At 37.9% G+C, this 12,915-nt stretch overlaps 1 protein-coding gene across 2 annotated transcripts in view; it reads left to right on the top strand.

The window, feature by feature from the left end:
* The window catches only part of N4BP2L2 (NEDD4 binding protein 2 like 2), a 73,983-nt gene extending 62,223 nt beyond the window's left edge, over positions 1 to 11,760 (top strand). The window contains exons 7-10 of one of the 2 annotated variants that reach the window (XM_030308927.2): positions 3,996 to 5,749; positions 8,352 to 8,437; positions 9,431 to 9,474; positions 11,582 to 11,760. In XM_030308927.2, coding sequence (XP_030164787.1) covers positions 3,996 to 5,749; positions 8,352 to 8,437; positions 9,431 to 9,454 — 1,864 coding nt within the window. In that variant the 3' untranslated portion in view covers positions 9,455 to 9,474; positions 11,582 to 11,760. Of the gene's footprint in view, positions 1 to 3,995; positions 5,750 to 8,351; positions 8,438 to 9,430 lie in introns of both variants that reach the window. The other variant, XM_030308931.1, reaches the window with a different exon arrangement.
* The last annotated feature ends 1,155 nt before the right edge of the window (positions 11,761 to 12,915 follow it).

The raw sequence follows: 12,915 nt of genomic DNA, 5'->3' as shown, positions 1-12,915 counted from the left end.
ATAACAATTGCTTAATGCCTCATCTTTATTGAGTCACTTACTTTAATTTTTTATAGAAATTTTAGAGAAAATTTAGAGAAATTTTTATAGAAATCGGGGGCACCTGGGTGGCTCAGTCAGGTGAGTGTCCAACTCTTGATTTTGGCCCAGGTCATGATCCCTGGGTCATGGGATTGAGCCCAGTGTTGGGCTCCATGCTGAGTATGGAGCCTGCCTAAGATTCCTTCCCTCCCTCCCTCTCTCTCTCTGTCCCTCTGCCTCTCCCTCCCTCCCTCCCTCCCTCCCTCTCTCTCCCTCTGCCCCTCTCTCCTGCTCATGTAGTCTCTCTCTACAAAAAAGAAAAGAAAAGAAACTTTCTTGTATTCCTATTCCACTGGTTGATGTAATGTTTACATAATGTTTAATTAAACTACATAGTATGGTAACAATTATGATTGTGTAAACAGACGAGAATAAACTCATCTGTCTTCTTGTAAATATACAGCCCTAAACAATAGGAGCAGAAGGGTGTGGTTGTACTAGAAAGCAGCCATGTAGCTGGGAACATTTTTTGTACCATTGGATCAGTCATATTGTACAGAGGCAGTGGGAAGAATTATTTAATCTGCCCTATCAGTTCAGTAAAGGTCATTTAGGAGCCTCTGTATTAACAAACTTTATAACTGTACAAGGAGGTAATGTTATCCTCATTTTAGAAGGGTGATCTGATTTACTCAAGCTCCCACCACTAGCTTATTACTAAACTAGATCTAGGCCTGGATTACCTCAACCATGGTCATTCTATAAAGCTGTGAGAGCTTTCCTTTACAATCTGCATGTGTTTTAATTGAATTTTACTTCATTTATTGATCATGCTTTATGAATTAGTGTACAGGCCTCTGCAGTGGAAAATACTGTTTCTACCCCTTTAATAATTTTTTTTTTCATGAAGTTTAGGCACTTACAATACTTTTTTTTTCTCCCTAGCAGGTAGTTTTATCTTTATCTGGATGTTCTCTCATCTCTGTCTTCAAGTCACAGCTTACATGGTCAGGTTAGCTTGTTTCTGAGCAAACACTCTTTTTCTCATAATTAAGAGGTACACTTATTACTACCCAGGAGCTTGGATTCTCAGCTACCACCTAGAAAACAGAATATTTGATTAATTAGAAATTTATTACTATTTGTTCATTTCTTACTCCTTTCTTTTCTAAAGCTACAGCCTGTGCCTCCAACTCTCCTGATTTCTTCTCCATGGCTTTTATGTAGGGATGTTTCTTTTCTTTTAATGGTGCCATTCATTCCTAAATGAATCAGCACAAATGAGATCAAGTTTAATGAGCCTTGACACATTAATGAGCTTCCCACACTTTGTAAATATGTCTACTGATAAGCCACATCCCATGCATACACATTCCAACAGAAGTTATCACCACTACCCTCCATTCTCTCCTCTCCCAAGTGCTTCACAAGTCACTGTTACTGGTTTGTGTTTCCTTCCCAGAGACCTGGAACAAGTACAAGTCTCAGGCACATTTCCCTGTGGGGGAATGTCTTCTGATTTTCACACTTCTTGGCATTGTGTTGTATTTTCAATTGGAATTCCAATCCGTAGGGTCTCCTCTGACTATCTCTTTTGGCAAACCACCTTCATACATTGCCTGATCTCCCTGATAGTTTATTTTTTTAAGCTACCTGACTCTTTCATGATCCGTGTTAACTTCTCTGTAGGTATCGTGAATTTTCATGATTAGCCGGTTTCTACGATCCTTTCTCTAAGTAGGTTGAGATCTACTTGATACAATCTCTATTAGATTGTAGTGCATTCAGAAAACGAAAGAACCCTTGAGGAATATTAGCAAAGCCCTCATCTTTTCTACTTTCTAACCTCTGCTGTAAGTACAGATTTGCTTATTGGTTCAAACTCTGAACCAAATTTTGTGGCAACTGATTTGGCAACCCTGTCTCCAAACCCAGACCTTTCATAGGCTTCTATGTCTCAGTAAATCAGTAAATGGCCACTCATCCCTTCAATTGTTCAGGCTCAACTCCTTTTACCCATACTTCATCTTTTTCTTATACTCTATATCCAATTTATTTGTAAATATTGTTTTCCTTTAAAATATATCCAGAATGGGATCATTTCTCACTGCTTCCCCTCTGTGACAAATGAATTAACTCCAGAAGGCCCTTATGTCCATTGGCCTATCTAAGGTTTAGGCCATCTATGCATTCCTTTTGTCCTTTCCCTGCAACAGGATGGTTCATGTTTCGGTGAAGACAGTGGAGCTTGTTTTCAGAGTAACATCCTAGTTTCAGTATGAATTTTGTAGCAACTATTGCACCTTAGGCTTCAGCTGAGGCTCTCACTAGAGTCAGATAGAACTGACTATGAGGAGAAATTTCTGCCAAAGTTGGATTCTTTATTTGCTATCCTTTTTATAGAAGTCCCATTACAACTGCCTGTCTGTAATTTAGCATTCCTTAATGTTCTTTTAAACTAAAATCCAGGAATTGTAAACAAGGGCAGCAGCAATTAGATGCCAAAGAACAAGGTGTTCAGGGCTCCTGCTTGTTGAAAATTGCCCAATGTCACGGGATGGAATAAACCAGGCCAAAGCAAGTTCCTTTGTCCAGCCCCCAGCTGATCAACGGTTTCTTCATTATCTCTTTTGGCTTCCATGTTTGTTTGCTTGTTTAATTGGTTTTTTTTTTAATCCTCTATCCTGTTACTTTTTTTTTTCCTCAGCTGTGTTTATTGTCCCTCCCCCACCCTCCACTGCATTTTAATATTCTCTATCTGTACCTTATAGAAAATGACTAGATCTTTATATTCCAAATTAGAAAGTGTTCAGGGCACCTGGGTGGTTCAGTCGGTTAAGTGTCTGACTTCAGCTCAGGTCATGATCTCATGGTTCATGAGTTAAAGTCCCACATCGAACTTTGTGTTGACAGCTCAGAGCCTGGATCCTGCTTCAGATTCTGTCTCCCTATGTCTCATGCCCTCCCTTGCTCACACGCTGTCTCTTTCTCTCTCAAAAATAAATAAACATTAAACAAATTTAAATTAGAAAATGTTCTAAATCCTCTTTTTTCTGTTAGGATCGAAGTTAATCTTCAATTTAGGGGAGCTGCGAACTTTTGGGGAACACTATTGTTCCTTTGGATGGGATACTTTTTTACTGTGGAATTGTCCCTGGCATCATAGGATGCTAAACGTCCCTTGCCTCAGTACCAAGTGCCAGTAACACGTCTCCAGTCATTGTGACCACAAAAATACCTAACACATTTACAAACACCCCACAAAATAGTGGTGGAACGTCTCGTTTAGAGCCATGGCTAGGTAGGCAATTAGAAGAATATCACTACCCCCCCCTCAAAAAAAAAAAAAAGAAAAAAAATATATAAATGTACCAATAAACATCTTGGTTTATGTATGCATATGTATATATGTATTTATATGTGTGTGTAGGTATATGTATGTGTGTATGTATAAAATGTTTCACATATATAATAATTTTTTCAAGGAACATATTAAGTTTTCATAAAGTTATTGGTTTATGAAACAGGTACGAGGAAATGAGTTGTAACTTTCTCAAAGTGTACTCATTTATTTTTATTTTCATTTAAAAAGTTTTTAAAGTTTATTTATTTACTTTGAGAGAGAGAGAGAAAGGTAGAGAGAGGATCCCAAGCAGGCCCTGTGCCATCTAGCCCAGAGCCTGACATGGGACTCGAACCCATGCACCATGAGATCATGACCTGAGTCAAAATTAAGAGTTGGATACCCAACTGACCGAGCCACCCGGGCACCCCAAAGTGTACTCGTTTTTAACTTAGAGAAAGTATATCTCTTTTTAAAAGTAATTTAAAAATATACTACAAAGTACATGCACACTTTAGAATCTCTTGTCCTAATGATTTGTAACTTTTCACATTAAGAGTACAATGTTTTAGTTTGCTAGTGTTATACAAAAAATTAAGTTATAAATGTCCTTAATTTTGTTATATTTCAGAGAAAGCGATTTGAAGAAAACTGGGCCCAGGTTCAGCAAAAACAAACAGAAGAGAAGCAGAAAAAGAAGTAAAAAGCAGAACAGTCATGGTAAAATCATGGGAGAAAACTCATTTGAAACCTTAAGTTATACACCAGGAGACCAGGACCCCTCTCAGAGTGCAGAGGAAGACTTGGAAGACACCAACAGAGAATCGGCGTGCACCTTCACTGGTGGACTGGGACATGAACTAAGAGGTTTAGTAAATAGCCACCAAGATGAAATATGGAGAAGCATACATCCTGAAGATGGTTTTCCAAATGTTATGTCTGCAGTTGAGCTGGACAATACACCAGAAAATTACCTCCCTAAAGAACACGATGATTTGTTTCCAAATATGTCATTGATGCCGCATGAAAACGCTGTTACTTGCCCGACAATGACTCAGAGTCTTTCCTGCATGGCAAGTGATGACTGGTCTGGCACGAATGTAGGAAAGCACACTGGAAGTAGGCATCCAGGGTCAGACGTCCAGGGTGGATCTGCGTCCATCCCATGCTCATTGATGCAGAAGAGAGAGAGGGTAGATAAAAGACGCCTGAATGAAACATTTCTGTGCAATCGATATGGATCCAGAACTTCAGATAAAAGTTTAAGAAAGGAACAAGGAGTAAATTCAGCGAAAAACGATTATTGGGCTTTTTCTTCAAACAATTTTTCTGATGAAGAATTACAGCTGAGCTCTGAGAGGCAACCCTATTTTGGGAGCTGGCCTGAAGGACCTCATAAGTTTATATGTGAACAAAGACCAAAGAGAGAGAGATGGCAAAGGCTGGCCTCTCCGGACAGCAGGGGACAATTGATTAAGTTGATCTCCACTCCTGAAGGAACTTCAGGACCAGGAAGCAGTCCAGAAACACTGGTAGAGGAGAAGCTGTTGATAGAAAATGAAGATTTGTCACCTCCCACTGAGAATATAGATTCAATCATAGAAACAGAAACAAATGTCTTTAGAAGCTGCTTGCCTAACCTGCATATCCCAAAGAGTGACTTATGCTCAACAAAGAATAAGAAAAGGAGGGAGAAAAGGATTTTCAATTTGGCACCAAACTTTAACTTACTGGGACAGAGATATATCAGTGTGAAAGAAAGAGGGGAATGTGGCGTGGTAACAGAAAGCCATGGACTAAAAATTATTTTGGAAGAAGAAAAAGATAGAATCTCAGAAATAAACAATATAGAGGAGAATAAGCAAAAACTTATGACCTTTGATCATCATCCATCATGGTTTTGCTTTGCTGTTTTCGAAGATTCTCCTTTAAATTTTGGTAGACAGTCTTATTCTCATTACCTGCCATTTAGTAGACTAAGGCGCTCTGTGTACTTTTATAAAAACCCTATTCCTTCTCTTGTGCTACAGTATACCTTCAGCTTTTGGATGGTATCTTTTACGAGCAAGAAACCATCTTTGACTTTCAAATCTCAGACAAGGGTAGATGACCAACTACCTGACCTAGGGTTTAGTTCTTCAGAAATTTTAAGTAGCCAATCTGATACTTTGTACTCTTTTAGGGTCACTTCTGATCTTCACTTTTTAAATGAAAGTTTTGATGAAAAGCTGAAGACATGGGAAGAACCTAAGCCATTACAGTTCTTACAAACTGAAGATAACCAAGATTTGACGAGCACTGGCTTTGATTCCCTTGAACTGCAATTATCACAAGGGTTTGCCTTTCAACTGGTAAAGCTTTTTGGATCCCCTGGAGTTCCAATGGGTAAATTGTGTTTACTTGCTACAAACAAAAAGTCCAGTTTAATATATATGAGTAATTTTTTGAAATGTTTCTACCTTGCATTAGTGATTTCATGCAGTTAATTGATCTTGTGATGCTTTTCAGCAATGGAAGTAAAGGACCCATAGCAAATGGTGCTTGACCTTCAGAGTCATGTGCCTGCCTCCACTTCCAGGAACCATAGTCTTAAATATCTTTGAGCACTTAGAATACTTGGATTCTCAGTATAAATAGATATTGAGAAGAACAAAGGATGAGACAGGCAAACAGTAATTATATAACAAAGAGAGATGGGTCCCCCCCTCCTTTTTTTAAAAATCTATTTTATACATTTCCATTGTTTGGAGCATGATCCTTCCCTTTCTCCTCCATGGTATGGCTCATAGATATGAGAATAGTAAGGTGGGGGGACAGTGAAGATTAAATGATGAAAACATATCCTCTGAAATAAGTTGAGTTTAATTTTTAAAGACTGAGAAGGATACTGAAAAGAAGATTACAGAGTCTGACTGGTTGACTTGAAAAGTTCCTTCCAGCTGCTGTTGTTTTTGGAAATGAAAAATCCACTTGTGAATAAAACACATGAAAAATCCACTTGTGAATAAAACACATGAAATTTTAATATTCTAAGTAAAATTCTAAGTAAATCTCTTCTAAATAATAAATATATTTAAGATGCTAAATGTCTTAAACAGGGAATCTAACTCATATCACAATTTTTCCTTATCTGTAAGTCAATTGCATGTGTTAAGCGATTTCATGGAGTTGAATGTGTCCCCTTCCTTGAGGACAGAAATTGTAAGAGCCAAGAAGTCAAAGCTCCAATCCCTGAAGTTCTCCTCTGTCTTCCTGATACTTTTTCTTTTCTGCACCTACCAGCTGCCTGGGCCCTGCTCCTGGCTCACAGCTCATTCCAGAGTTGTTTACTTTGCTCTTAAACTTCTGCTGTTGTGAACAAAATTGGTGCCCAGAACCCAGACCCAAGATTGGCTAAGTCTCAGCGCGAGTGAGTCACAATTATTCACCTGCTCTTGAGGTTCTAGTGTTATGTTTATCATTTTTGTAAACTTTGTGAATAATCACATCTTAGCCGTTTGGTGCAGTATGCTATCTTTCTAGATGCACCAAAGAAACATACCAATTTTAAGATCAATTTAATTAATTTAGTTAATTTAATTAAAATTTAGGGAATTTTAAAAGATAAATGAAGTCATTTTAGTCATTTAAAAGGTCTTAGTCCTAGGTCCATATTCTAAAATTATATGCAACTATTTTTGTGTCACTTTGAACTGTTTTTTCTGAGAAAGTCTATAGATTTTGTCAGCTTCTGGAGCAAGGGAGGGGGACGTGGCAGCACTTGACTCAAAAAGATTAACAATCACTGCCTTAGATCAGCATCAGAAAGCATGAAGGCACTCGTGTGAAAAGATCCTAAACCTGCGCCTTTGAATGCACAATACCGTCATAATCAGCAATAATGATCAAGCATCCATTAATTAAGCTTTGGAAAGCTTTCTAGAGGAAATAGACCTCATTCATCAAATAGCTTACCTTCTAAATGGGGAGACAAGACTAACACAAAACAAAATTATTGCACATAGAAAATATAAATGACAAGCTTATGAATATTTTATGAGTGAGGTTAGCAGTGCTTAAGGGGATGTTGAAGAGCATATGGGGTTATGGTTTTGGGGGGATGACTTCAATGTGGAAGTGAATTATAAGCAGTGCTTATACAAATGTGGCTTAAAAGAAAAATAGAGGGAAAGAATTTCACATTTGGATGTGGCGGGCGCTTAAAAAAGGCGAGGAGGAAACTGAGGGTGGAAATTGTCAGCTGATTTGTTTGGCCAGGCTGGACAAGGGAAGCTCTGCTCTATCTGTGGCCAGTGGCCTTCTAAATAGGGCAGGGAACCCAAATGAATCCTAGCCTTAGGAGTTCTGTAGACACAGCGGGATTAGATAGTAAAGCCACACAGGCCTGAAGAAACCAAACTATCTATGTTGCCAGGCTTATATGAGTATAGAAAAAATATTTTGTGTGGTTTGGTATGGCTGATATGTATGTGTCAGTGTTTGGACTAATTTATGAGCATCGTAATTGTCTGTGAGGATTTTTTTAAAATTTATGAACATCATTAATTTTCTGTGAGGATTTTTTCCCCCGACACTCTCATGTGGAAGGAAAAATTTGCAAGAAGACTAAACTTGCTATAGTTGTACTGTTCATACACGTCACAGGGAAGGATGACCTAAATTCTATGCCCTCTGCCAGTACCACTTGAAGCTATCATATATAATGTGTGTTACATATGTTATAATATTATATATGTATTATTGATATATGTATTTATACTTAATGAGAATATGAACTATGATTCATATTGTTTTACATGAGTCAGGATAGTGTTTACTAATAAAGACCTGAGACGCACTAACTCCTGCTCTAGCCATCAGTGAAGTATTTTCCAACCTGGGCTTTTACTATTATATCAGTCCAAATAATCATGTTTGCAGATCTTCACATGTAGGGTAAAAATCTGTATGACATACAGATGAAACTTGTTCCCTTTTATTTTCACAGAATCTTTGTTGCCCGATGACTGTGTGGTTTCCCTTGACTGGAAGACACTGAAGATGATCTATTTGCAGTGGAAAATATCAGTAGAGGTATATTTTTATGGCTTTCAAAGAAGACCTTCTCCAATTGGTTTCTTTAAAACAAAACACACACATGCACACACACACACACACACACACACACAGAAAACCTGTTCATCAGATGTAATATGAAGGGCTATATCCCTTATATTAAATTAGAGAAAGAATACATGTGGATAGATAGCTAATATATGCATGTTTTTCAATAAGTCCCAAGATAAAGTTGCATTTAATTCCCTAATTTTGCTGTAGAGTAGACTGGTATAAGGGCCTATTGTGGATAACTGAGGTGCCCGTTTTAGGAGAGTTTTTTTATTCTTCATTACATCTTTTCTCCTGTCTAGCCCTCAGTCTTATCCTGTTATGATAGAGTAACAGCTACAAATTAGATTCATATTTACTTGACTTGGGAACACCTCATTATTGGTGTTTTCTGTTGGTCTACAGTGAGAGACATAACTATTCTGATGGGCTGTAAATTTTCCAGGTAGCTGGAGGAGGACTGGTGGGGAAAGTTAGCAAGGTAATAGAAATTCTAGAAAAGGTAGCACACTATATAACATAATGGGGAGAGGGTTTACATTAGTTGATAGTGATTTAAATGTGCCTGGAGGCAATGCTAAGGGTATTATTTTGAGATAAATGGTAAAAACAGGGTTTAGTGAAACAAAATTATATATCACAGGATAGTAGGTATTTCTTAACTGTTCATAAAAGCACAGCTGTGGGAAAAGTAGATTTGTTTGGTGTGCCCAGTTATAAAACCAAATACATTTTTCTAAACTTCTTATTTCTCTTCATTCCCCACGGAGAACTTACTGCTACCTAAACACACACACTCACACCCCCCCCCGCCATACTTTAAACGTTAACATGGACATTTGTGTTTATTAGGTTTATTTTGCTATTTTTAGACTGTTCCTACATGAGTTAAATGATGCAGTCTTAACCCCAATGCCAAATATTAATCATTATTATATGTATTTTAATTATAATTTCTAGAAAAGACAGAAGAAGATTGGTTAAAAATGAGAATTTCTGGAACCGTAAGTACAACTTATTCCAGAGACCTCAGTACAATCAGAAGGCAGTGGATGTTGACATTATTTGGTTATAATAGCTCCATGTACTGCAATTTGAAGAGTAAATATAAAAAAATGTAGTCTGTTACCATAGCAACCCTGTGTGCTAGTGCACATGTGATTTTCTATTTCCTTTAAATGTAGATCTTTTTGTGAAAACAACAAAGCTTAGATGGTTGTTACCAAATTTATTTGCCAACTTTATTGGTTAGAACATATTTTACAGCGTTCTGTTAACACACAGTTTATGAGGGATTACCACCCCCGTCCCTTTGCCCCAGATTGTTATGTGACGAGAGCTGGGAATTAGGGATATAGGTTATATTTAAATATTAGGAGATTCTCTAGGAAAGGAGGTAAAACATGGAGACAAACTCATGTTATATTTTAAACTTGACATCAAGCTGACATTAAAATAAATACATTGCACTTTTTTCAAAATGCCTAAATTATGAAATAAACACAGCTGCTATGATTTTAGTGTATATGTGTCTGCATTTGATAAGAATTGAATGCACTCTGCATTTACCCATATGTTTTCTTTCTTCATTTTAACTCGTATTTCTAAGAGGTTTCTGTTTCCATTCCTCTGCTAGAAATATACATATACTCCGTAAAAATGTTTTTGTTTGTTTTAAAACTGGTTCTGCTGCAAGAAGAAGGAGAAGGACAAGAGGTTTGGGAGAAGAGTTTAGGGATTTGAAGGGGCCACCTAAAAACGTGGGATAAAAGTAGTCTGAGAAAGGATACGAGGCTATGAGGAATTCCAGAGAAAGGAGGTAAAGAAATTCACTTATTCATTTGACAAATATTGTGTTGCCTCAATTCCAACATTGTACTATAGACAGAGGCTATAGCAGTGAAAACTGCCATGGCGTTTACGTTAGGACCAAGTTAGGAAGGGAGTGTTTTCCCTCCCTCCCCCAGCACCTCCCTCCACATATGGCAGCCCCAGCGTGACACCACTGTAAGCAGCGTGTGACAAGAATGGACATATTTGGCTGTGGCCAACTTGGGGTCTTTTCTGTCAGCTAAATTTGGATGTTTTGTGTCAAGGACACTTCCTGGACCATCCTCTTCCATCTTTGTGCTAAACTGCCCTCTGGTCTCCTGCAGAGCAGTCACCCCTAATTATTAATTATTCATCTTTTCTTGTTGGGGAACTTGATGAGTGTTATGTCTATGTACAGGTTTTTTTTGTTTTTTGTTTTTTTTTTTACAATTCTAATGAGAACATGCCTCCCTGTTTTGTGTTTGGCATAATGTACTGATTAGTGGGCCTCAAGGGGTAGATAGAAATGTATAAGGAGGGAAGTTGCAGGTGAATGTGGTTGGCTTTGGGAACTTCAAGTCCCTGCCTATTTCAAAATTCTCTTCCTGCTGGTGGCTAGGGTGTTTAGTGTCACTCCTGTAAGGAGGTGGGGCAGGGTGCTGGAAGGAGAATGGGTTCCCATCCTGAAGCTATTGCTGACTGGCTGTGTAACCTTAAACAAATTATCCTCTCAGAGCCTCAATCTGTTCATGTGTAGAAGATAGATTTATAATAGCAACCTGCCATGGGAATATTAAATGAGGATTAAGCGAAATAATTGTGCAAAGTCCTTAACATAGTGCCTGAAAAATAATAGGCTCTTAGAAGGGTTAATTCCATTTCTTTAAATACCTCCTTGGGTTAGAGCATCATCTTTAAAATGTCCCAGGCAAAATAGAAATTGTGTTACCTAGGAGAGCAACACATTGACTTAATAAATGTGGTAACACATTTGCATGAATTAGTGTATTTATTATTAACTTTATAATGTAAATAGCTGGATCCTCAGGGAATGAGGCAGAGAACAGGTTTGGATTTAGAGACAGAAGGTTGGGCAGTGTGGGGGACACTGACTCTCCAACGAGACAGGACCAAGCAGGGTGTGGGGATTGTAGGGCCAGAGTAAAGGCCTAGATACCAGGGTAGTGGCTTATTTAAATATGGAAAGAGCCTGGGAAACTGACACCAGACTCTGTATATGTCACCATTTTCTCTAGACTTGTTTGGCTTGTGTTTTGTTTTGTTTTTTTTTTTTTGTAGTTGAATTCTCCAGTCCTCCTCGTGCTGTTGAAGACCCTAATCGTCAAGAAAGAGTGCCCAGTGCCCGCCCAAAGGATCATTTTCAACGATACACTCATTGGATACCAAAATTGGTTTGGATAATCTGTCCAACCATTCTTGATTAGTTATCTGAATAATAAAAAACTCAACAAAAGAGGTAACAACTTGAACTTTTTATTATCTAATTTTGAAGATATTTGCCCTATTTTAATTTGTTATATGGAAGAAAATAAGGCACAGAAAACTTTAGTAGTTTGTTTTGAAATTGCATCAGGATGGAAGGGTAGGCCTTATATCCAAGTATAGGTCCATGATTCCATTTCTCAAATTCTGAAATTGAAAAGGCTTTGAAAATCACAAGTTGTTTTTAGTTTGTTTTGTTTCTTATCTGTTTGGCATTAAAACTAATTTGGCAGCAAAACTTGGCCCAAACAGGTTAATTTTACTCCTTATTTATCCTACCTAGGGTGACCGTTCATACATTTCATTGCTGAAATATGAATGTGTTTAATTACCACGGGGTAATTGCCATGGGGTGCTCAGTCCCCACTCAGAATGTGAGGTTATATATATACACATACACACATACTGTGTACCTTCAATAGGCAAACACGTGCTTTCTGAATTCTGAAACATATCTGACCTCAGGGGTGTTGGTTAGGGATCGTGGGTCTTGCACCATCTACAAAATTGCACCATCTTTCAAAATTCTGTCTTAGTTTACTTGTATTGACCAGTCTTCAAATAGGAAAATTCATATTTGAAGAACAGAAATGAGGGGGTGATTATGCAACAAGTAGGCATTTACCTAATCCCTCTATTTTCAGAAAGGGAGGATCTGTCTTATCTTACTTCCTACTCCACCCTATCTATACTGTCTGATCTTCTCCAGGGAATAAACCTCTGGGCTTCTCGAGGGGATGAGCAATTGCCTGACTCTGGATGTTTGTTTCCCAAGCAGACTTTCCACTGACCTGCCTGTTAAAGCCCACTTCCAGCCCCAAATCTTCTAGTGCCTGAAATTTTAGGGGTTATGCAGGGTAAATTGTGTTGACTCATGGCTTTCTATAACTCAGGGGATTTCTGGGGGGGGTTTGGGTTTGTTTGTTTATTTGTTTTTGCCAAATTAACACTTCATCTTTGCTTTCTAGTTTTCAAATTTTTGTTACTGTGATATTCTTTTTTCTTATAATTTATGCTTAAAAATAATAACAAACTAACTGCCCCCCCCCCAAAAAAAAAACCTCTTACATTTTAGTGGGGTTTCAAGGAGGGAGTGGAAGTTAAATATTTGTGCTCCATCTGCCATAGTT

The sequence above is a fragment of the Lynx canadensis genome, chromosome A1, assembly GCF_007474595.2.
Source record: "Lynx canadensis isolate LIC74 chromosome A1, mLynCan4.pri.v2, whole genome shotgun sequence".
Taxonomy (NCBI): domain Eukaryota; kingdom Metazoa; phylum Chordata; class Mammalia; order Carnivora; family Felidae; genus Lynx; species Lynx canadensis.
Note: the sequence above shows the minus strand (reverse complement) of the source record. Positions and strands in the feature narration are given on the sequence as shown.